We start from the raw sequence: 25,943 nt of genomic DNA on the forward strand, positions 1-25,943 counted from the left end.
ATTGTAATAATATAATATAGTATATTAACTTATATGTCAACTGTCAATATAGAAAGTGTGACTCCAAGCTCATTGTGTTTGTTGATGAGCTTGGTAGGCATGGAAGTTCTTCAGAAGGGCCGTGGCAGCTGCCAGGGAGCTCATCCTCCCTATCTCTCTCATGTCGTGATGGAATTGACACAGCATGTGTGAGAAGATGGAGACAGAGCACTTCCTGTGAAAGGCTGATACGGCCGGGTTAGCGAGATCACTTCTCTGAGTTCCCACGGCCTCCCCCACCCACCACTTTCTCCCAAGGGTCACGTTCTGACGGAGAGTCTCCGGCACCTGGATTTGATCTAAATCAAGGTTTGAAACAGGACGGCAGCACATGAGGCTTCCCAGAACATAGCTTGGAATATGGTGAGTATCCTGGTGTTAGGTTTAAGATTTCATGGAAACACACAGCAAAGATTGTTTGGGTTCCTCGTGTAACTTGTGATGAAATGATGTGGTCAACGAAGGAACTTGAGTTTTCTTTCAACTTATCACTTAAAAATCATATGCTTCTAAAATGTATACTTATTATGTTACATTTATCTATATTAGGTACATTATAAAAGAAACACATAACTAGAAGAGCCCAGTGGGGCAGCTGTGCACCACACAGGTCAGGAATGGGTTAAAAAGCATTTTAAGATCTTTGAACTATTTGTAATTTCATTATTGATCATGTGTTGTTTCCTACTGGTTCATAATAAATCCCTCCAAACCATCGCCCGTTATCCCTGCAGTTTCTGAGAGTCAGGAATTTAGCAGCGACTCAGCTGAGAGGTCCTGGCTTAGTGTCCCTGAGCTGGTGAAGATATTGACCAGAGTTGCAGTATCTGAGCACTTAGCTGGGGCTAGGACTCATTTCTAGGATGGACTGTTTACAACCAGAACTGAGGTGCTCAGTTGTGCCCACTCAAAGTCCCAACGCACAAAACAGCCGTGCAGGAAAATGGGTGTTTTACAGAGCTACACTTTGGAGCGGTTGAAGGTGGAGCAATGGGTAACTCTTTTAATCCCATGGTCTCTTTGACCATCCCACAAAACTTATGGACCTCTTTTCAGAATAAAACTGTCAGACTCATAGAATAAAATACACAAGAAACTAGTTATATTGAGAACCAGTTCCTAAGACATAAAATTATTTTGGTGCTATAGGAAATATGTTAAAGAAGAAATAGTATCCAGCTTCATAACTACTACAATTGTAACAGCAGTAAATGCACACACACACACACACACACACACACACACACACACATATATATAAACTGTGGAGCAATGCACAAATATCTGCATTTGTGTTGATGACAAGCCAAGGGACAGCTAACACCACGGTGGTTTGTTTTCTTTGGTAGTAGTCAAGAGACACTAAGGCTCAGTTAAAGTCATTGAAAATAGAGTCGAAGTTGAACTTCATAGATCTGGAACTTAATTCATAGACCTCAGTTTGAGAACCCCAATCTTAAAAGAGAAAGTTCTTCCATAAACGTGGCGGAAGTTTTAAGTCTGAAGACGTTGGGTATTGCAAGAGTTTGACTTGTCCTCAGCCTTTGCAGGGTTCTTCCAATAGAAGCAATTTCAGCAACTAAGTGCAATCCATGACAGAGGCACATTCTGCAGTGTGTCCTTCTAGAGGGTGCACTCGTGGGTCTCATGTTAGCAGCACCCTTTTTTGATTTAGGAATTTGCCCCGTGAACCCATAATCCCAGTGAGAATATACTTTATTATGGAATTTGGAACACGTTTGATGTGGAATATTATTTGAAGATGTGCAACATTTGTTTATGCTGTGGAATATTTGTCTAATGATGCAAAAATGTGTTGCATTATTTTATGTTGCATTTTTTAACTCTGTGAAGTGTGTTACTTTGCCTGCCTAAAACACCTGATGGGTCTAATAAAGAGCTGAATGGCCAACAGCAAGGCAAGAAAAAGGATAGGTGGGGCCGGCAGGCAGAGAGAATAAACAGAAGGAGAAAAAAAGAGATCAAGGAGAGAGAAAAGAAGGGGCCAGCCACACAGCCAGCCACAGAATAAGAAGAAAAGATTTGCAGAAATGGAGAAAGTTAAAAGACCGGAGGCAAAAGATAGATGGGATAACTTAAGAAAAACTGGCAAGAAAGAAGCGAAGGTAAGGCTGGGCACTCATAAAAGAGGATAAGCCTCCATGTGTGTGTTTGGGAGCTGGGTGGCTGCCCCCCAAAAGAGTAAAGAGTGAAAAGAGTAAAGCAACTATCAGCAGATGCTGGGGGAGGAAGGGGTACTTTCAGGACTAGGGGGTGTACTGGAAATCCACTTGAAAATGGCAGTAACGATACAAGATTAAATGACAGGCTAGAACTGTTACAATCTATACCTGCCTTTTTCTTTCTTGGCCACAGTTTCCATCATCCTCTGTTTTTCTTCTTCTAGTCTCAGTTCCTCTTCTTTGGCTTTTCTGAAATGAGAACGTCCAAAATTTAATTTTTTTTTTTTAAAAAAAACCAGACACTTCCCATTATTAAGAGGTTAAATTCTCACGGTGGCAAGCAGCAAATGCTTCATTGTTAATCCTCCATTATGCGACCTATGACAGTGTACAATTCACTCAGGCTGAAGCCAGTTCCTTTTCAGTCAGTGCTGGGGTAGTTTTGGTAAGAAGGTGGGGAATGTTGTATTTTATACTATGGCTGTCGGTTAGGAAACCTGTTAAAATGAGTGAAAGATTCCCTGAGGGAAGGTGAGAGGAAGGGGGGGGGCGGGTCTATAACATTCCCCTCAGACTCAGTGGGTGATAGTCACAATATAATGTTGCTGAAAAGAAGTAGAGTACAAAACTATATATATGATATCATTTTGGCTTTGTGTCAGTAGATATGAGAACTAGGAGGCTAGGAAATTAATCCAGTTAAAGACAGTGACTATTGCCGGATGGTAGCATTACGAAGGTGCAACTTATAACATTTGCATTAGTTTTTCTTTTCCCTATGGAATAGAGAATGTGTTTCTTTTCATCAGAAGAAATCAGAGCCTGGAGAGATGGCTCGGGGGTCAAGAATGCTTGCTCCGCTCATAGAGGTCCTGGGCTTTATTCCTGGCACGAACGTGCAAGCTTACAACTGCCTGTAATTCCAGTTTCAGGAGATCTAGGGCCTCCTCTAGGCTCCAAGGCTATCTGCATTCACGTGTGCACACTTCACCCCCCATATATATACAGAAATTAAAACTTACAATTAAAACATAAAGTTTTAACACACTAATGACTTCTTTTTACCAACCCAGGTTTGTTCTAGGCAGGACTGAACTACACCTCCCGTTCCAGTAACGATGCCACTTAGAAAGTCTTTGAGTATGGAAGCTTCAGCACACAGTGGGAATTTGGATTCCATGAAGGTTGAAGCACTTAAACTTTCCTAACAGTGGTGAAAATAGATAAATGGAAAGTTAGCAAAATGTGGGGAGCAAGGCCTGGTCTATTAAATAGTAAAGAGATATGTATCTTGGCTTGAAATCCCGTGCCTAGGAATTTAGAAATAGGCATACCACTGCACAGCAAAGCACATAAAAACTTGGTTGCATTATGGAAAACAACAACAACAACAACAACAACAACAAACAACACCAAGTGTTCGCCGGCAGGAAAGCAAGCAAGGCGGGCTCAGTGTCCACAGCAGCTCCTGGAGCCACTGCCCTCCAAAGAACTATGTGGCATGACTTTGCGTCTGTTTTTCCTTCTTTGAAAGCTAGTGATGATTCTCTTTGGGAGACACTACCACCATATTTCTGGCTTAGGTTCTCCTGCTGTGTCCTGTGTTCCACCCAGGAGTGTTGGTGTTATTGGGACTCTCCCTGTTCATGGCCCAGGCCAGGCAGACTGCTGAGTCTTCTTGACCCATCTCCTTCACATTCTGTTTTGACGTCTGTGTCAGGAGGCCCAGGAAGGCTGCTTATGAGAACTTCCTTTTCTAAAACCTGATAAAGTATTCCGCTGGGAAGTCCCAGGCCTGCTCAGGCTGGGAAAGAACCTCTGAAGCATTTGAAATAATGATGGCAGGTGGCCTTGTCATTCAGCTGGATTGTGTGCAGACGGATGCCAGGAAACCCAGAGTTCAGCACGTTTTTAGATGTTTGACCTGTGATGCAAGTCTTAACCCAGCTATGCTTGTCTCTGTTTAGATAACCTGTAGAGCCCTTGAATGCATCTGGGAGGCATTTTTTTCTTACTCTTTAAGGTTTTATTTTCTCTAGAATATAGAAGAAACTTTCTGTGAAATGCCTATTGCTGAGTTTAGAAATCAGCATGTAGAACTCTTGAGACGCGCACACGGGTTTTGGCATTAAGAAGCTCACGAACATGTGGGAATGCCAAACCACATGAATAGAAATTGATTGCAGAACTAGAAAATTCCAGATAGTAAAAAAGAGAAAGGGGAAAAAGCACTGTTGGGAGACATTGGGGGACATAACTGTTCTGAAAAATGACATAGGTGTATTTTTTGTGTGTTTAAAATGAGCATGTTACCAACTGATAAACAACATGAACCTGGCTGTCATTTTACACTAGGAGTTCATCCGTTCTTTGCAGTACCATCCATGGGTAGAGAACACTCTTCCAGGAAGGCATGTGTTATTAAATAAAATTCCAGTACCAGGGATGGGAGACCTCTCTATGAGTTATTAGTCAGGGAGGACCCAAACGGCACAAGCTGTTGCTATTCCTTTTGGTTGCCCACCATAACTAGACGGTCAGACCCCATTGCTGAAGAGACCACACGCTTTGGTCACAGGCCAGGGAGAGATTATGTTGGAAGTGAAATAGAAGCTTCCTTGCTACTAGCTAGCTTCCATCACCCAGAAGGTGCTATGCAGGCAGCTGGGGGAGAAAGTTACCAATAGTGTTACCGAGCCATGAACCCTTTGAGCTTCAATAATGATCTTAGGAAGGATGTACCCTCTGGTACAGCAGGGGCGAGACTTTCTGATTTCTGCATCTGACTGGATCTGAGGCACATGAGGGAGCTCATGCTGGCTCTTTAAAGCTGGTCAAGAGCCTGTGACTGGGAAGGTCATAGGCACTACCCAAGAACATACTAGATTGTGTGAGTAAACGGTCATGTAAATGAGTGCCGTATTCAGCCTTCATCAGAGAAGCCTGCTTTATTTTATTTTTATTTGCACGTATGTTTGTTCGTATGTATGTATATGTGTGTATTGATGTGTTTTACTTGTGAAGACTAGAAGAGGGTGTCAGGCTCCCTAGAGTCGTAGAAGCAGGCAATTGTAAGCTACCTGAAATGGGTGATGGGAACCAAACTCAGGTCTTCTACAAGAGCAGCAGGTATTTCTAACTACTGGGCCACCTCTCCAGCCCCAGAGAATCTTCAGTACAGTGGGAAGCCGTTACTCTAAGATACCACAGCAGGCCAAGTGCCAGAGTAAGTGCGAGTGGAGGCCTCAGCCCTTAAAGGGAGACCTATGCCACACTAGCTAAGACTCAAGGAACATCACAGAAGAGGGTGGGAAAGATAGAGGTGCCACACGACTGGAGAGATGGACAGCACAGGGGAGTCTTCTGGACATCACGTGGCTGTCGCCCTCCTGAGTTCAGCTGTGGAGATCTGCACCAGCCTGCATAAAACTGCGCCTATCAATATTTTGTCATTTATGGGTAGCTGAGGCCTGAGCCCTCCCCCGAGGGACTCCTGGCAGCTAATGATTGCTGGGAGAAAGTCTGCCTTTTTTTCCCCCCATGGTGAAGCCAGTGATAAGGTGCCCATGCCCCAGTAAAAAGTGAGTAGCATCCAGCCCGTGCTCAGGCGAGAAACCAATTAGAGTCAATGGCTCACACACATAAAGGACAGGGAAGTAGCCTGGGGACTCTATGGGAAGAGGGTTTCCCTCAGCAGAGGGAGAAGGATGAGATGGACCAAGTGACTAAAATTCCTTATGTACAGAGTAAAGCTATCAAAGAATAAAAAAATGAAAAGAAGGATTTCATCTCTTCTTAAACACTTAGCTCTTTTGCATACACTGGAAAATTTATGTAGTTCCTTACACTTAGCAGATTATAACTATTTATAAAAAAGTCTTTTAATTTTGATTTTATTTTTTGAGATAGGGTCTCACAGTGTAGCTCTGGCTGGCTTGGAACTTGACCTGCTGAGTAGACCAGGCTGGCCTGGAACTCACAGATCTGCCTGCCTCTGCCTCCTGAGTGCTGGGGTTAAAAGCTACTACACTTGACTATAACAAAACCTTTAAAAACTCAAAATAATGCAATACATTTGTAATAGCTTTTCTGAACTAGAAATAAATATTCATCAATAAATAAAATACTTTTACTCACAAATTCGACTAAATTATATTTCATTAGGTTTGATGTCAAACTCATAAAGGAATGCTTTCTTAAATAAACATTAAGAAGGCAGGTGTTGTAGTCTATGCCTGCTATTCCTGCACTTGGAAGGCTGAGGCAAGAGAGCTGACAGGAGTTCAAGGCCAGCTTGGTCAATATAATGAGTTCCAGCCTGGTTACTCAGTGAGATCTTGTCATAAACAATCACTGAAAATGATGTGCTCTGACAAACCCATATTGGCTAAACACCCTCATCACCCACTTCCCAGAGTCATCACTTAAACCCCTCCCCCATTGTTGTTGGAATTAACTGGGCAAAGATGTGTGACATTTGTTTATGCTGTGGGATATTACTTTAACTGTGTAGAGATGTGTTACATTTGTTTATGTTGTCAGATATTACTTTAACTGTGTAGAGAGGTGTTACATTTATTTATGCTGCGTTGGTTTAATTATGTTAAGATGTGTTAACATTTGTTCACCTTGACCGCCTAAGGCACCTGATTGGTCTAATAAAAAGCTGAACTGCCAATAGCTAGGCAGAAGAGGGAATAGGCTTTTTGAGACAAGATTTTACTGTGTAGCTATGGCTGGCCTGGAACTTATTAGACCTGCCTAGTCTTAGACTCAGAAGTCCACCTGCCTCTGCCTCCCAAGTGCTGGATTCAAGGTATGCACCACTATACCTGGCTCTAGTCTTTCTTTTGAGACAGGGTCTCTGTATTATGTGGATCTGGCTATCCTGGAACTAGCTAAGTAGAACAGGCTAGACCAGAACTCCCGGATACCAACAGGTCTCTGCCTCCTGAATCAGACTGGGATTAAAGTTGTGCCCCACCACTGCCTGGGCCAAATCCAGTCTGTGGAAGAGAATATTTTGGTAAGGAAGAACAACTAGTTAGGTCCCTGTTCGACTATTTATTTCATTTCTCAGTCTGAGAACATCACAGTTTATTAAAGATCAGTCTTGAACCTTAGCTATAATGGCTTGCTCACAATTTAAAAGTGCCTCGTTTCATGCAGAGCAGAGAACAAAACTTCCACGCTGCATTTGTAAGATATACATAATCAGTTCTTTCCTTCCATGGAGGCAAGGCAGATTTTCCCCTTAGTTATTCCATGTGGTGTATTTTTAATGTTCTATTGTGTTATTGTCTCAGTGTGTGGATTCAAGTTATTAAATTTAAACCACAGATAGATGTATGTGTTTGTGTGTGTGAGTGTGTATTTGTGTGTGTGTGTGTGTATTTATATGTGTATGTGTACTGGTTAGGATTTTTGTCAACTTTATACAATCTATACATATCTGGGATAGAGGGAACCTCAGTTGAGACAATGCCTCTATCAGATTGTCTATAGCAAATCTGTAGGACATTTTCTTGATTGATATGGATACCAACCCTGTGTAGGCAGCCCTAGGTTGTAGAGGAAAGGCTAAGCAAGCTATGGGATCAAGTCAGTAAGCAATGTTTCTCCATGCTCTCTAAGCAGAAATAAATCCTTTTGTGGTAGTTTGAATGCAATTGGCCCCCATAAGCTCATAAAGAGTGTCACTCTTAGGAGCTGTGGCCTTGTTGAAGTAGATGTGACCTTGTTGGAGGAAGACTGTCACTGTGGCTGTGGGCTTTGAGGTCTCCTTTGCTCAAGCTTCACTCAGTGTAACAGTCTACTTCCTGTTGCCTGCAGATGAAGATGTAATTTGTTCTCCATTCTCAGCTCCTTCTCCAGCACCATGTCTGCCTGCACGCCACCAAGCAGTACCATGATAATAATGGACTAAAACTTTGAAACTGTAACAGCCTCAATTAAATGCTTTCCTTTATAGACATTGTTGTGGTCATGGTGTTTCTTCACAGCAATAGATACCCTAACTACGACTCCTTATTACCACAAATTGTTTTTGGTCAGCGATTTGTCACAACAACAAAAAGTCAACCAGGGCAGAAGTCCTCTTCTACATGCACTTTTTTTTCTTCTGGAAGGTTGATGTGTGTGTGTGTGCATGTACGCACGTGTGTGTGTGTGTGTGTGTATGTGTGCATGAGTGTATGTGTGTGCACACACATGCATGTGTGTGTGCATGTGTGCATGAGTGTATGTGTGTGCACACACATGCATGTGTGTGTGTGTGTAATCTAGGCTCATTTTTTTCCCAGATGCCTGATGAAGAAAACTTGAAATGAGTTGTGAAACTATTTACCGCTGAGTAGATTTTCAGGAACTTTCTGTTTGTTTTGGACACAGTGGGATTTTTGTGCAGTTAATGGACAATCTTTTTGATGTTAGGGACATTTTATAAGCGTAACCTGTGAGAGGCTAAAAACCTGAAGGTTTATACTGGGGGTTGGAGAGATGGTTCTGTGGTTAAGAGTGCTCACTGCTCTTGTAGAGGACCTGAGTAGAGGAACATGGGTTGCTTCCCAGCAACCTCTAGCTTCAGCTCCAGTGCCCTCTTCTGCCCTCAGTGGGCATCCACACACAATTGACACACACATATACATAAATAAAAATAAAATCTCTGAGAGCAGGGTCATGTTCAGTGTGTAGCGTTTTTTGGTCTACATGAACCTTACCGTATTTCCTCCTCTTCCTTTTTCTTGGTTTGCAGTTCATGTTGTAATCTCTCTAAAATCTTAGCATCAACCTCATGCTTATTCTTTAAATATATTCTATTTAAAAAACATTTTCCTGAAATACAGATAAAGAGAAAAAAAATTATTTTGAAATTGCATAGAATGTGGCCTGTTTTGGAAATTAACTACAGAACAACCTTAGACTATGCACACACAAATTTCCCTGTAAGTTCTTATCCAAAAAGAGCTCCAAGTCTTCAAAAATTTTAGTAGGATGGCTTAAATCTTTTTTTGAAAGGCATATGCCACTATGTAATAAATAATGAAAACATGAAAAAAACTGTGTCCATGCTGGGAATTCTTATTTCAAATATTTTTTAAAGACTTTTTCTTACATGTGTGTGTGTTTGTATGTACACTCATGTGCATGTATGGCAGTCAGAGGACAGCTTGCCGAGAGTTGGTTTTCTCCTACCGTATGGGTCACAAGCATTGATCTCAGGTTGTCAAGGTTGACTGAACAAACATTTACCCCACCACCTCTCAAATATATTTTCTTAAAAGGTGAAGTGGTAGACTATTTAAATTCGGTGTCAGGACTGTATAAAAGGTGAAGTGATAGACTATTTAAATTCGGCATCAGGTTTGTATAAAAGGTGAAATGGTAGACTATTTAAATTCGGCGTCAGGATTGTATAAAAGGTGAAGTGGTAGACTATTTAAATTCGGCGTCAGAATTGTATAAAAGGTGAAGTGGTAGACTATTTAAATTCGGCATCAGGTTTGTATAAAAGGTGAAATGGTAGACTATTTAAATTCGGCATCAGGTTTGTATAAAAGGTGAAGTGGTAGACTATTTAAATTCGGCATCAGGTTTGTATAAAAGGTGAAGTGGTAGACTATTTAAATTCGGCGTCAGGATTGTATAAAAGGTGAAGTAGTAGACTATTTAAATTTGGTGTCAGGATTGTACCCAGTGTTGATGGACAAGTCACAGCTACTGACTGAGAGGGGACGCTGACTACTGAGGCCTGCTAGAACCTGCTAGAAGGTTCTGTGACATGCACCCCAGGTCGCTTTCTCAGTGGGTAGAAACGTCACTGCACACACCATTTGGCCCTGTAGACATGGCTGGGGTGGTAGTCGGGGCAGTATTTCTGTCTAAAGAGAGTTCTCCATTCTTTATTTTAGCCAAAATAAATGTCAGCAATAAACATTTTACTTTAAATTTAGATAATCAATATTTACCAACCATTGTTTTCTCCATCTGTAAAAGAGATAACCAGATCAGGTACAATTTCTTTTTCAATGAAGGCCATCCACAGATCTCTTATAACAGGGCAGTTGTCCACAATCCATCCTCCATATTTCTGGGCACCAGGAAACCTGTTCGTGTTATCTTCTGTTACCTGTGAGAACAGCACCATTGTGAGTGGCAAGTCACAGACTATGATGTGTTTTTCTTGTAGGAGTCCAACAAGCATCTTCTAGGTCCTGACTCTGAGAAGAAAGCAAGACTGACTTAATTTTAGGAGAATCTTAATTTTGAAGTAATCAAGTCTTACTAGTTTAAAAACAGGAAACATAGCCTTTATTAAACAAAACGGTGCTCTCTTGCTGTCTGTTAATCTGTGGCACTAAATGTGTCTAGTTAGTATTTATGTCACTTTTTATTATAACAGTGATGAACTTCCTTATGCCTTAGATTATTTTAATAACATTGTGAATAATAACATCCTTACATAGAAGTAGTTATCCAAGGATTATATATTTGTTTGAGTTATATTTTTGGTGTTTTCCAAAACATTTGCTCCAGTTTGCACCCTTTGTGGCTGTTGAGGTCGGGTTTCATCACTGCAACAAAACACCATGACCAAGAAGCAAGTTGGGGAGGAAAGGCTTTATTTGGCTTACATTTCCACATTGTGAGTCTGTCACTGAAAGACAACAGGACAGGAGCCTGGAAGCAGGAGCTGATGCAGGAGCCATGGATGAGTGCTGCTTACTGGCTTGTTCTCCATGGCTTGGTCAGCCTGCTTTCTTATAGAACCCAGGACCACCAGCCCAGGGATGACACTATATCCAATGGGCAGGATCCTTAATCAGTAATTAAGAAAATGCCCTACAGCTGGCTCTTATGGAAGCAGATTCTCATTTGAGAATCATTTTAGAGAACCCTGGTTCGTGTGTCAGGTTGACACAAGCCTATCCAGCACATGTTGGCACAACCAGAAGGTGACCCCATCACCATGACTTCATGAATAGTGATTGCCTACATAAAAGCTCGGCCAATTTTACAGGTGAGAAATTACATCTCATTGTTATTCCTTATTTAAATTTAAACTTACATTTCTTAAAGATTTTCTATTTTTAACTGTTTTTTTAGGTGTGTTTCTGTACGGCTGTGTGCATATGAGTGCAAGTGTCTATAGAGGCCAGAAGACAGAGCAATCACCCGGAACTGGAGTTTGAAAATTGTGAGCTTTAAATTTATATTACTTGGATGCTGGGAACCAAACCCAGGTTCCCAGGAAGAACATCCAGTGTTCTTAACTTCTGAGCCAGTTCTCCAGCCCTCAAATAATAATTTTAAAAGACAACCCAAGGAAAAAAATGGGCAAATGGATTCTCCAAGGAATATACTCTTGCCAGGCTTGGTGGCCTGTGCCTTTAATCCTAGCACTCAGGAGGCAGAGGCAGGACGATCTTTGGGTTGAAGTCAGAACTTACATAGTAAGTTCCAGGACAGTCAGGGTTATGTAGAGAACCTGTCTCAAAAACAAAACAAAACAAAGCAAAGCAAAAACAACAACAAAAGAGTATACTCGCTACAATACCACAGATCTCTAGCTGCTTATGAGAATGGTTTTCCCGCCTGATCCCCTGCTCTTTTGAAGAACAGCAGCGTGGTGGGAGTGGACACGATCTGAGCAGCCCTCTGATTCCACAGCTTCCGCTGACTTTTGCAGTTGCTAAGCCCTAGCACTGCCAGCACACTGTTGCCTCCAAAATGCTGTATTCATCCTTCCTGGAGATGTGCATTCTCCAGAACAAAGTCAAGAGGGTGTTTGCACCACAGGCGAGGGCTAGGCTTGTAGGCCCCTGTCTTTACTTGCTTCTCCTGGTGTTCTGTCTCATTGATGGGGCCAAGATGGTAGCTCTGAGTTTCCTGAGGGAATTCCTTTGCCTCATATCTGTCTGTTGGCCACACGATGACCCAGTGAGTGGTTTCCAGAAGATTCTTAAAGGCAAGAGCCATGTTTAATCTATTTCCCTATCTGTAGTTTCTAATACAGTACACAGAAATAGCAGGTTCAGACTCAAGGCACGTCTGAAGGGAAAACTAGACTCAAACAACCTAAGAAGATTGGTTAAAAGGTGTGTCTGATTAGGGGGAGTTGGGGAAATCTACGGAGGAGGAGGAAGAGGTAGGAGCCAGAGGGGTCAAGGACACCATGAAAAGGCTAACACAGTCAACTAACCTGGGCTCATAGGGGCTCACAGAGACTGAGCCAACAACCAGGGAGTCTGCATGGGACTGACCTAGGCACTCTGCATATATATGACAGTTGTGCAGCTTGGTCCTCTTGTGAGACTCCTAGCAGCAGGTACAGGGTTGTTTTGTTTTGTTTTTGTTGTTTTTTTTGCATTTATTGTCTCCAGTGCTTTTATTGGCTTTTGGGACCCTACTCTTTTTACTGGGTCGTCTTGCCCAGCTTTAATACATGGGGAGATGCTTAGACTTACTGCAACTTGATAGGCCATGTTTTATTGATGGTTATAGGAGACCTACCCTTTCCTAGATGGAGACAGAAAAGGAGGGGATTTGGGGTTTGGAGGGAGTAATGGGGGAGATAGACTGGGAGGAGAGGATGGGGGACAGGCTGCAGCTGGGATGTAAAATAAATAGATTTTTTTTAAAAAAAATATGTGTTTGAGCTCAAAAGTACTGAGGGGTTCAAAGGAGTCTGGTACAGTCAGGGTTCAAGGGAGCTACAGACTGATATTCTCATGTGATAGAGAAGCTTTTTATTCTCACGTATGTGTGTGTGTGTGTGTGTGTGTGTGTGTGTGTGTGTGTGTGACAGAGTCCTACGCTTAGCGCAGGCTGACCTGCCTATGTAAATCAGGCTGATCTTAAATTATGCGTGATCTTCTTGCCTCAGCATTCTGAATGCTGGCTGGGATTACAGGTATATTTTCTTGTGTCCAGAGTTTCTCACATAATTATTTAAGATTCTGTTGTAGGGGAGTGGCAGCTCGTTGGTTCCCGGCCTCCCGGCTAGCTTAGACCCAAAAGAATCAAACAGAAACTGTATTAATTAAATCACTGCTTGGCCCATTAGCTCTAGCTTCTTATTGGCTAACTCTTACATCTTAATTTAACCCATTTCTATTAATCTGTATATCACCACAAGGTCGTGGTCTATCAGTAAAGTTTTAGCATGTCTATCTCTGGGGGCGACTTCATGGCATCCCTCTGACTCTGCCCTTCTTTCTCCCAGCATTCAGCCTAGCCTTCCCTGCTTACCTAAGTTCTGCCCTGCTATATATCCAATGTAGTTTCTTTATTCATTAATGGTAATCACAGTATACAGAGGGAAATCCCACATTACCTTCCCTTTTCTGTTTAAATAAAAAAGAAGGCTTTATCTTTAACATAGTAAAATTACATACAGCAAAACAGTTATCAAGCAAGAATTACAGTTATATATATTTTATCTTTTATCAAAACTAAGGAAAACTATATTGTTATTATCTATTTTTAACTCCATCAAAGACTCCAGAAGGATATAACATTATCTAAGTAAACAGAAAGTACATTGTAAGCAACTTCCAAAACTCTAGAATTGACAGAGACCTCTCACTGCCTGTACAGTCACTCAGAGTTTTTTTGTATCATTGGGGCATCCATCTTGAGCCTACAGGCCCATTGTATCCAGCAGACTTTTCCACGAAGCAGGAAACTTCAAAGACATTTCTGCCTATATTGGCAGTTTGTGAGTTACTTTCTTTTGTGTCCTGCAGAATGTCTGGCAGATTCTTTTGTGTAGTAGGAACCCTGAAGGACCAGTTCACCTTTAGGTACAAATTCAGCAGTCATTTTTCTGTGGGTCCTGCATGTCCAGTTAAGCAATCTAGGCAAGAGCAGTTTCTTGCCCAAATGGCTAGCAAACTCTGTAAGGAGCCTCTTTGATGCCCATTTTCCTCTTGAAGTAACTGGTACTGCCAGGAGCAGACGTATCTCAATGTCATGAAATTCTTAAGTTCTTAAACATTTTAAATGCCATATTCTAAAGGTCTCTGAAAGATTTGAAGAATACCTATCTACTGAAATATATTTCTATACATCTAGAGAATCTAGCTAACATGACTACAAGCTTGACTATTATAGATGGTTGTCTATTAACCTATATTTTTTAATTATACACTACATTTTTAAATGAGCTACACAAACACAATACCTTGATCAAGATCAGAAATACATATACATAAAACAAAATTTACCTTAAATTTGTATCAATAAACCAAGATCCATATCAATGCAAATTATTCATATCTATATCATATTCCCCTTTAAATGTAAACAAAAATTTATAGACAATATTTGGGAATATGGGCATGATAGAGAAAATAGAAAAGCTCACCAAGAGTCCAAAACTGGCCCATTTATCTTGCATGCTTTCTCTGCATGCTCACCTGAGATTCTTTCATAGAGTCCACCTCTATGATACCTCATCCTTTAGAAACAAGAGAAAGGGTGCTGATTTGCCATTGGCATGGCCATGGCATTTGAGGCTTGTTTTCCTCTCTGGGCTGAAAAGTTTACTGTGTTTCTACCCTGTCCTGTCAACACATGTTAGGTGGTTGAATGAAGTTAGATAGCCACATAGCAGAATTGCTCTTCGTCTCTATTTAGCTCATAAATTAAATATCCAAATGTGGCACTGGTTCAATAGACTCCATCTTTCTACTAACTGGACTGAATCCAAGACAATAGCTTATATTGACTTCCATGAATTCATCTCAGAACTATGAAATCACATCACTTAATTTTGTTGATAATTGTGAATCTTCCAACTGGTGACAGCGCCATAGGGGCACTTCTCATATGATGGCACTGTAACTGTGGGTAGAGGACAGTGTGGAAAGAGAGTCATTCTTAATCACGGAGATGGCTGCTGGCAGATTTCCCATGCTCCAGAGGGCAGCCCTTGCTCCAGTGGGCGACCCACACCCGTGCTCCAGTGGGCGTCACTCACTCATGTTCCAGAGGGCCGCCCACACCCGTGCTCCAGTGGGCGTCACTCACTCATGTTCCAGAGGGCCGCCCACACCCGTGCTCCAGTGAGCAGTCCACACCCATGTCCCAGTGAGTGGCCCATACCTGTGCTCCAGTGGGCGGCCCACACCCTTGCTCCAGTGGGCGGCCCACACCCTTGCTCCAGTGGGTGGCCCACACCCATGCTCCAGTGGGCGTCACACACTCATGCTCCAGAGGGCGGCCCACACCCGTTCTCCAGTGAGTGGCCCACACTCGTGCTCCAGTGGGCAGCACCAGCTGGATCTAGTTATTTTTTTTTTAAAGACACGAAGTCGGGAGTGGGTGTGCTTCTGGGGATATGAGGGAAAGTGGGGGGAGCAGTCACAATCATTTCATTGTAGTCACGTATAAAATTCTCAAGAGCTATGAAACATAAGAAACGAGGTAAACATGAGAGTACATGAGTTCGAAGACTGAGATAAAAGAACACTGGAACAACTGGGCACACACCAGATGGACATCCTTAGTTTCTAAGTCAACGAGAGACACGGAAAGTTTGGAAAACTTTACCTCTTTGATGATTTCCTCTAGCAGCTCGGCCTGTTTCTCATACGGCTGCTCAAAGTTCAGATCCTTGGCCTGCCTCAGAGTGTCCTCTATGAGGAAAAGCACCTCCGGGTGTTTCTCATTCACTTCTTCTATTGACTCTTCTGTGGAGACTAAAGTCAAACAAGTTGACACAAATTTCATCCCTAGGCTCATGAACAAGGTTACTTGAGACAAGACATGGGGCTAACGTGTGGCCTTAAAGTCTTCCTTGTGTTACTACAGCACCTGCTGGAAGACGGGAGTAAAACCACACAATCACAAACCAGATGTGACGCAAGCCAGTGCAGCAGTGTGAAGGTCATGCCAAGGACGCCATGGAGGGACCAGAGCATCCTGGAGTGAAGGCGAGCTTAGGCAATGAGGGAGGAAATAACACAAGACAAGCGCTTCAGTTACCAACAACTCTAGAGCGGTGGCGGGGAGGGCAGGGGGCAGGCAAACTGAAATTGGTTGGGGGAAAAGTTGGCAGAGACTTGATTTTTGCTTTCATTCCTGGCAGGGCTCAGGGCACTGCACATGTCTTCACCACTTAACGGTGTATGTATCTACCCCTTCAGTGAGGCCGGGGCTTGGCAGTTCCTTCTGGTTGGATACCTTCCGCATTTCCAGTCTTGCTTTGTAACTACTGCTTTTGGGCTCCACCTGTTTGTTAGAATCTCTATCCAGAGCCCCGTTGATCTCAGCTCAAAGGCCTTCAAAGGGCACTGCCTCCTGCTCGTCCTGCTCTCTTTGCCTTAAAATGTACTCATGGAAAAAAGAGACACAGTTCCTTGAGAACAGGGCAGAATAGTCCAGAACTGTGGTCTCTTTCTGGAGCCCTGGAGGAAGGGGGGGGCAAAAAAGTCACAAGTAGACCATTGGCTCCTTGCAATGAATGTTTGCCAGTAAAGTTGGTCTACTACATGACACGCTGAGGCCCCCCAGTGCCTCTAGGATGAATGAAGAGGTGTTGGAGAGGGGGAAAGAAGGAGAAGCAAAGAGGCTTTTGATTTTTTGTTTGTTTTGTTCTTATTTTTGTTTGCTTGTTTGCCTTATTTTGTTTTCTTTTGTGGGGGGCACACTGCAGGAATGAGGGGAGGATGGGGGGACCAGAAGATGAGCAGAATTGGGGTGCATGATGTGAAACTCCCAAAGAATCAACGATGAAGTTAGATTTAAAAAATGTCTCAAGGGCTAAGTTACTTGGTTCTCTTGCGTCTGTCCTCCTCCTTGACAGTGTGCTTCAGTCGAGGCCACGCATGTGCCCAGATGGAAACATAAATTTCCCAACTTTCCTTACAGTTTGGAGAGTCAATAAAACGCAAGCAGGTTTGGGTGAGGGTGTTGGGGAACACGATTTTAAGGTGTATGACTTTTGCTTCTATTGCATTTGTGAAGCTGTGTTACTTTGCCTATCTAAAACACCCAGTGGTCTAATGAAGAGCTGAATGGCCAATAACGAGGCAGGGGCAAGGATAGGCGGGTTGGCAGGCAGAGAGAATAAATTGAAGGAGAAACTAGGAGAAAGAGCAAGCAACAAGAAAACAAGAAAAGGAGAGAGGACCCCAGGGGCCAGCCATCCCGACATACATCCAGCCACACAGTAAGAAGGAAAGTTAGATGTACAGAAGAAAGAAAAGGAAAAAGTCCAGAAGGAAACGGTAGAGGGACTAATATAAGAAAAACCGACAAGAAACAAGCCAAGCTAAGGCCGAGCTTTTGTAAGTAAGAATTGGCCTCTGTGCGCTAATTCTCCACCAAGGACGGCGGAGCAGAGTGACTAGCCATTTTCCAAATGCTCTATCACAGTTTTTAAGAGTTCTCTTCGATGGCTTCCTGTTTAGGTTGTTACTATTTAGGGCGCATTGGGGTGAAGGTAGGGCTTGTCACAGAAGTCTTCCATGTCCCCCTTTCTTAACTGTGCATCTGCAGTCATCGATATCACTGCCAGAGTAGCTTATTCACTCTTTGCTGTCTGAGAGAGCCTGGATCATGGGCTTCCATGTGTCTGATGTCAGCACAGACCACGAACAGGGCTCCCAGTTGTAGTGGGGCCACAGACAAAGACAAGTCCCTCCAAAGCAGACATCAACATGGCCTCAGGCTGCAGCACAGACTCCGGACATCTGCCCGGCCTTCGGTGGCAACTTGTGCCAACACAGACCCAGACACAGTAAGACCCAGACCCAGACATGGCCCTTGGTGGCATCACTATGGCCTCTAGGTGGCTTCCCTGGTGGCAGCACAACCCATAAACTTCAACATGGCTTCAGGCAGCAGTGTAGGCCAGGGACCTCCACTTGACATTCATTGGCAACACAGGCCAAGGACATCACCTCAGACCCTGGCTTTAGCAGGACTTTGGACCCAGACACTACCATGGTCTCAGAAGGCAGTGCGGGCCACTCACATCAGAATGGGCCCTGGGGGCAGCATGGCCCACGGTCATCTGCATGGCTTCAGGCCACAGCACAGGCCATCAGCATCCGCATGTTGTTAAGTGATGACGTGGTCCTCTGTATCAACCCAGACCCCGGCCGCATCAGGGCCACTGGCCCACACATGGGCAATCACATGGTCCCCTGTTGACCTCAGCCCTCTCTCGCGCCTATGAGAGTGCCTACTTTTCTACTGGATTTTTCTCAGGACCTCCTGTTAGTTGTGGATGTGCCACTGATTTCTTCTTCATCTGCGGATAAAACATTGCTGAGAACTTGGGCTGAGTACTAAATCACTCATGCTTGGATTCTGAAAAAGTTTGGTATGGGCATAATTCAGATAAGAGTCATAACATTCAAATAACTAAACATGCTTGTAAACAGAAGAAAAATTAAAAATAACAACCTGTAACAAATCTAGGATTTTAGTTTTATATATTGTCTGTGAATCTAAATTTTAAAAAAAAATTAAAAATACCTTTACTGAGCAACAGTCTTGAGGTCCAGAGGCCATGGCCTTGCAGTGGGCCTTGCAGTTGGCCTCAGGAAGGGGAGGCTGTCAACATCAGCACCTGCTGTGTGTAGATGCCCTGGTGCCTGCTGCTATTGGGCTGCTTGGTGCACAAAGGGGCAGGGCAGTCTGGGAGAGGGTCTATAGGCTGCTGTGGGAACTCAGCAGCATCAGAGGTGGGCTCCCAGCAGCTACTTGGTTACATGTGAGCTTATGGTGTACCACTGTGAAGAATACACACGTGCATATGCGTGCTTGTTTGTGTGTGTGTGTGTGTGTGTGTGTGTGTGTGTGTGTGTACGTGTAAAGAGGATGACACATACAAGTTTCTAACAGTGTCTGGTCCATTCTCACTAGTTCTAAATAAAAACCAGAAAAAGTAGGCATGTTTGAAACAGTAGGAGGAAACAAAAAAACATGAACTGTGTATTGTTCATCAAATTACGAATGTGCCTTAAAACCAAATACAAAAAGATTGAACAACAACAACAAAAAGTTAACCTAACAAAAAACTGTTATAAAACCAGAATGCCAGAGCAACACTTTTTAAATCCTAAAAGTAAAGCATAAATAATAATAGAAAAACAACTGGTTGATGATGAAAAATGCCTCCATTAATTCACCAATAGCAAGATGATTTAGAAGACAAACTACTCAATTTTGAAAAATAAAAGCCCTGAAAAATAAGGGACTAACATAAGATATTTTTGAAGAGACAATTTGGAAAATTTGATGAAAAGTAAAATCATCACCAATGTAAAAAGAAATAAAAACAAAAAATAATGAACAAGCAATGATATATATATATATGTATATGTAGATTACTGGATAATCTGAAATAACTTTTATGCAAAACAAATTTTTCTGTAGCTTCATATTCATTGACATAGTAGTTCTACTAATATGAATATCCAACTAAAATTTATATTAAAAATGCATTAAAATATTGTTTATGGGAACAAAAAACACAAATTTATAATATAAAGAACTAGTTTGGGGCTGGAGAGATGGCTCAGAGGGAAGGAATGCTGACTGCCCTTGCAGAGGACTTGGGTTTGGTTCCCTCACCCATACGGTGACTAACTGCCTGTAACTCCAGTTACAGTGGATCTGTGCCCTCTTCTGATCCCTGTGGGTCCCTGCATGCATACGGTTGATAAACACACACACACACACACACACACACACACACATTCATAAAATAAGACACACTAATATTTAACAGCTAAGCCATGATCTATTCATAAAAATTAGGCAATTCTTTAAAACAAGGGCTAAAATAATTCCCAATAAAGAAACATATCTGCAGGATACACTATTGTCCAAAAGTAGAGGAACAGTTGACTTTATGGCTGTTGTGTGGTGACATAGTAGACATAACTGCACAATGTTGTATCAGGTATTTGTATATGCTGTCAGAATTTACGCATATGAACAGAACGATGCCATAAGGTTAAATAGCAAATCAATGATGATGAAATATCACAACTATAATTATGGGTTTATGATATACTGGTTACACTATATCAAAGTTAGTATAGAGCCTTCAAGAAGGAATTTATAAACATTTGATAATGACTGCATGACATCAATCTTTCTTGGGGTCCTACTTGTATATAACTTTTCGTTTTCGCTCTCTCACCTTCATTGTAATAAATCTGTTTTGTTCTGCAGCTGTTTGGTTGAAATCTGCAAAAGTGAAGCCTGCCTTTTATTCCTGCTGAAGTTTTCAACTTTGCATGCATTAATTTTGAGCTCCCATATGATGACCAAATAAAAAACAAATGGAATGAGATGCACAGATATTTTCTTGGCAGCTCAGATCCTTACCATCTTCATCAGTAGCAAGGGTGTTCTTGGACCTAGTTTTGTCTTCATCGGCACTGTCTAAGGAGCTGAGTTTCTGGGAGTCTTGAGTGACTGCTGTGACAAAAGAAGACACTTTATTGGCTCATCTACCCACAGTAGGACGGATCCCATCACGGACAGTATCAGGCCATGAGTTTATACCTTTGTCATCCACCAAAGACTGTGAATCGTCAGAGCTTTTAAACATCTTGTCGTCCATGAAGTCTTCGTATTCCTTTTTTGTATGCTGCATTTGCAGTTCCCTTGAGGTCTTCTCTGAAAGAAAAATGGCTGTGTTAACAGGAGGTGGATGGAGACAGGTAGGTAGGCAGAGTGCTTAGAATGCGCTGCTGAAGTTAGACGCGGTTTTGGTTCTGACTGTTGTGGAAGGGCTGTGGGCATGTGAGCCACTTGATTTTCCTAGGTTAAATGAAGATCATTGGATTCCAGGCATCGGGTGCAAACACAGGTGCAGACACAGGAAGTCTGCTCCCTGCTGGTGGCTAAGCTCTGTCTCATTATACAAATGGTGCGATTACAAAACTCACACTATTCTCGCTTGACAAATTTAAATTGAATGGATGTGGGGTTAGAATTGCTGCATTGGAAGTGTTATGGTTAATTTATTGCCAGATTTAGAAGTCAGTGAGATTTGAAAGGGTTTTTAAGATCACAGCATAGAGGAGAATAGCTACTCATAGGCTCCAGCAGGAAAGACGATGTATGAAAAGCTCCAGAACTTTTATTTCATCCCTTAATCTCAGTGAAAGGAATGACTACAGACTGTAGCAACATGACAGGCCACCGCTCTACTGGGACAAAGCCCAGCTGGCTTCCTTTGAGACTTAAGTTTCAATCTAGTATCTTCGCTTGGAGCAGTTAACAGTACAGCACCCTGCTCCCATTACTGTCAGCTCCATTGCTCATTACATGTTCCCCCCACCACCACTAATTTATTCTTTCCTCCCTCCATCCCTCCCTTCCTTTTATTTTTCCTCTCCATTCTCTACTAAAATGTACGCACCAAGAGAATGGAAACTTCAAGTGTTTGTTGACTAAATTAACAAATTCTGGGCTAACAACTTCCCTCCTTCAATTATTAAGTAAGTGATCATGAGTATTCTTTACATTTGGATTTTGCATTTTGAAAGTTATCAGTATGGCAATTTCTCAGAAAATTAGGAAACAACCTTCCTCAAGACCCAATAATACCACTTTTGGGTATATATCCAAAGGATGCTCAATCGTGCCACAAGGACATGTGCTCAACTATGTTCATAGCAGCATTATTTGTCATAGCCAGAACCTGGAAACAACCTAAATGCCCCTCAACCGAAGAATGGATAAGGAAAATGTGATACATTTACACAATGGAGTATTACACAGCAGAAAAAAATGATGACATCTTGAATTTTGCAGGCAAATGGATGGAGCTAGAAAACATAATTTTGAGTGAGGTAACCCAGACCCAGAAAGACAATTATCACATGTACTCACTCATAAATGGTTTTTAAACATAAAGCAAAGAAAACAAGCCTACAAATCACAATCCCAGAGAACCTAGACAACAAAGAGGACCATAAGAGAGACTTACATGGGAAGTATAAAAAAAACAAGATCTCCTGAGTAAATTGGGAGCAGAGGGATGGACCATGGGGGAGGGTTGAAGAGGAGGAGGAGAGGAAAGGGAGGGGAGCAGAGAAAAATGTAGAGTTCAATAAAATTAATAAAAGAAATGTCCTTGTTTAGTGAAAATACAACACCGCCAGGAAAAAGAAGTTAATTTCTTATTGAATGACTTCAAAACAAGAAATATCAGAAAACCTTCAAGTTTATACAGAAAGCCAAACAAATCAACCACAAAAATGAAATATGCAAAAATACTTCTCATAACAAAATCTTCCACAACATCAAAAAAGACTGCTATTAACTAGTTACACTGTGGATGTTGAGAAAAGGGTCTTAGTAAACAAAATTTTAAATAGTTTTAATATACCATGACTAAGTAAGATATATAGTAGAAATTAAAAACTAACTTGATGCTGGAGTGCAGTGTCGGTGAGCAAATGACCAGATCAAAGCGTGCAAATTCAGGTTGTCTTGCTAGATGCTAACAAAATAGAAAACATTCTGAAGGAGAAACACTTGAGATCCTTTAAATTATACTTAGCGGGGTGGAGTGGTCCCTCAAGGGCTAAGAGTACCTGAAGCCCTTCTATTACTTGAGTTTGATTTTCCAGCACCCGTGTCAGACGGCTTGCAGCCCCCTGCAATTCCAGCCCCAGACTTCACAGTGAAGTGAATCTTAGGGATTCGCTGGATCTCATCCGTGGGCAACTTCCACTAAAGCTAAGTTTCTTTACCAACTGAAATGAAGGTAAAAGATTTATGAAGATCATATAGGTCTTACATGCAAGGGAGCTAGCACAACTTTATTGCATAGTAAGTGCTCCAAATACACTAGGTATTATCATTTTTGTAATAATATATGTTTCATCAGAAAAAGCAAATCAGAACTGATATGCAAAAGTCTTGTGACATAATATTGCGCTGCCAGAGGCTCTAGGAAATTGAACAGCGGCAACTGAATCTAGTCTAAAATCATTGGGGCTGATCTCAAATTTTGGATCCAGATCTCTAAATGTGAAGATCCCACACAGTGTATCGGCAGTATGGAATCAAGGCTATTCTGTTACAACAGGCATGGTGGCTCACACATGTGATCCCAGCACTCAACAGGCGGCAGAGGAGAACTGAAGGTTTAAACACAAGATTAGCCTGGACTACGTAGTTCCAGGCCAGATGTATGTATGGATATATATGTGTGTGTATGTGTACACGTATGACATATGTGTATGTAAGAAAAGCAGACAACAACCAGAGATATCAATTCTACCAAACCCTTCTATGAATTACAAAAATAGTCATGAAGTTAGAACTCCCATTTTCCTAAAGAAAAACAAACAAGTAAAGGTCACTTTTGTGCTTACCCTAAAATATCACGCCCAGCAGTGAGTGACCTGGTCATTAGATGGGCTTTGGAAAGGGAAGGGCGGGGGGCGGGGGAAGGGGGGGGACAAGTGTCGTGTGTGCATTTACTGTGTTAGCTTCAGAGCCATTTAACTGTCACGTGTACAGTTGGAGAGTTGTGTTTACCGTGTCACTGAACTTAGTGTTTTCCAAACAGAAAGATTTAGCAGTATCAAGGCCGGTACGGTGTTAAACAGCAGACATGATAGGGGTCGGGTGAAAGGTTTTAACTGCCAGTGCGGATGAACTCGTGAGCACTGCTCAGCCTCTGCGCGGTAGGTAGACCCTTGAAGAAAGACACACTCAAACATGCCTTTCCTTAAGCTTCCAGAAATTGACCTTTTGGGTTACGAATCTGTTTCTTTTCATTCCTTCAGCCATTCACTGAGAGACTAAGTGTGCAAATGGCCAGGACACTAAGACAGATAAACTAGCATTCCCGTCCTCCACCAGCCAAGCTTGGCCGTCCACCGAGACGCACAGCTTTTGAAACGAGAACAGGATCCACCTTGCTTCCTAACTTGCTGTTCCACAAGCAGCTTCTCTCTCACGGTTTTGATAGCCGTGGCGGTGGCCTCGGCGATGGTGTCCTTAATCAGCTTTTCATGGGCGTCATCAAAACGCGGCTGAACAAGCTTAGCGTAGTCAATTACCTGTGGAAAAATTCAACAAAATTAATGTACTCGCAAGGTCCTGTGAGTTTAAAACACATTTCCCATCTCTCTGTCTATTTGTCTGTCTATCTACCTACTTATCTGTTTTCCAAAAATAGATGGCATCTTTGAAATTATGTATCGAATTCATTGATTTAAAAAAAATCTGTATTTTTTAAAATGTATTTCCATCGTTTTTAACTATGTATATGCATGCGGTGGGTATGGGTGGGTGGGTACGTGCACACGAGTACAGGTGCCTGCAGAGGTGAGAGGGCTCAGCTGGAGTCACAAGGGACGTGGGTGCAGGGAACTGAATTTGGATCCTCTGGAAGAGCAAGTGTTCGTCACTGAACTATCTTTCCAGCCACCTAGTCTTGATTTTTAAAGAATATTTTTTCATGTGTATTGAATATTTTGACTACATGCACATATATGTAGCATGTATATATTTTATCCCTGGAAACTGGAGTAATGGATGGTTGTGCACCACCATGTGGGTGCTGGAATCAAACCTGAGTCCTCTGCACAAACAGTAAGTGCTCCTAACCACTGAGCGGCTCCTTACTGTCTTTTTATATGCGTAGGTGTTTTATCTTCATGTATGTCTGTGCACTCCACGCATGTGATGCCCTCAGAGGCCAGAAGAGGATGCTGGATTCCACGGAGCTGGAGTTATGGCTGGTTGTGAACTGCTATGTGGGTGCTGGGAACTGAACCTGGGTTCTCTGGAAGAGCAGCCAGTGCTCTTAACCACAGAGGCATCTCTCCAGTCCCAAATTCACCAATTTTAAGGTAATTCATTCTTAGAAATCAGCCATATTTTTGTATAAAATATAAATAAATATAAATTATTTATATATTCAGGTTGCATATATATATTTGGCTTAATAAAAATTAAGATAAATATATCAAATCAACTTTATATGTCTATTTTATAATTTAGTAAAAAGCATCCATTTTAATAACTTCAAGAACTTTCGCAATTATATACACACAACAACCCAAATTAATCCAAAACTTCTACATTAGCCCCAGAATGTTCCATTTTCCCTCTTACAGTCAGTACCTTCCCTCTCCTTTCTTTGTCCCCAGCTCTGATTCCTAACCATTGGCAAATCTGTGCTCAGCCACTACAAATCAGTTGCATCTTTCCCAGAATTTCTTGTAAATTATACAGAATATAACCCTTAAGGCTTCCTCCCCTTGGAAGACCGCTTCTGTGACTATCACCTGATCTTTGCATGGCCCGACCCTATTCTCTTATGAATGCACTGATTTTTCATTCATTCACCTTCTGGAGGGTACCTGGGTGTGTCCAGCCCAGGGATCCTAGTGATGAAGCAGCAATTAGTATTCATACAATTTTTACAGAAACTCTTTGCAGATGTTTTCGTTAATTATAGGTGGAATTCTTGGAGCACAGGCTAGTGTTTTATCTCACTTTTGAAAAACATGGGAGTTGCATTTTTTAGGCGGTTTTGATAACACAAAAATGGCTTTATGAACCTTTTCAGTTTTAGCTATTCAAGTAGATATGAAGACATTGCTCACTGTAGTTTAAATCTAGAACTTCCTAATCACTGAAAAATTCCAGTCTCTTCTTTGTTGAAGACTGTGCTGACCCAAGCCTTTTCCAGAAGCCCTGATGTATAGAGAATGAACGTAA

At 42.1% G+C, this 25,943-nt stretch overlaps 1 protein-coding gene across 2 annotated transcripts in view; it reads right to left on the reverse strand.

Annotated features, from left to right (window-relative positions):
• Ak9 (adenylate kinase 9) overlaps window positions 1-25,943 on the reverse strand; it is a 144,134-nt gene that overhangs the window by 69,241 nt on the left and 48,950 nt on the right. The window contains exons 14-20 of one of the 2 annotated variants that reach the window (XM_048424988.3): window positions 24,130-24,274; window positions 20,754-20,867; window positions 20,574-20,663; window positions 15,777-15,925; window positions 10,194-10,350; window positions 8,942-9,056; window positions 2,395-2,471 (exon numbers count right to left, since the gene is read on the reverse strand). In XM_048424988.3, coding sequence (XP_048280945.3) covers window positions 2,395-2,471; window positions 8,942-9,056; window positions 10,194-10,350; window positions 15,777-15,925; window positions 20,574-20,663; window positions 20,754-20,867; window positions 24,130-24,274 — 847 coding nt within the window. Of the gene's footprint in view, window positions 1-2,394; window positions 2,472-8,941; window positions 9,057-10,193; window positions 10,351-15,776; window positions 15,926-20,573; window positions 20,667-20,753; window positions 20,868-24,129; window positions 24,275-25,943 lie in introns of both variants that reach the window. The other variant, XM_048424987.3, reaches the window with a different exon arrangement.

Source organism: Myodes glareolus, chromosome 1 (assembly GCF_982192425.1).
Source record: "Myodes glareolus chromosome 1, mMyoGla1.1, whole genome shotgun sequence".
In the NCBI taxonomy this organism is placed as follows: Eukaryota; Metazoa; Chordata; class Mammalia; order Rodentia; family Cricetidae; genus Myodes; species Myodes glareolus.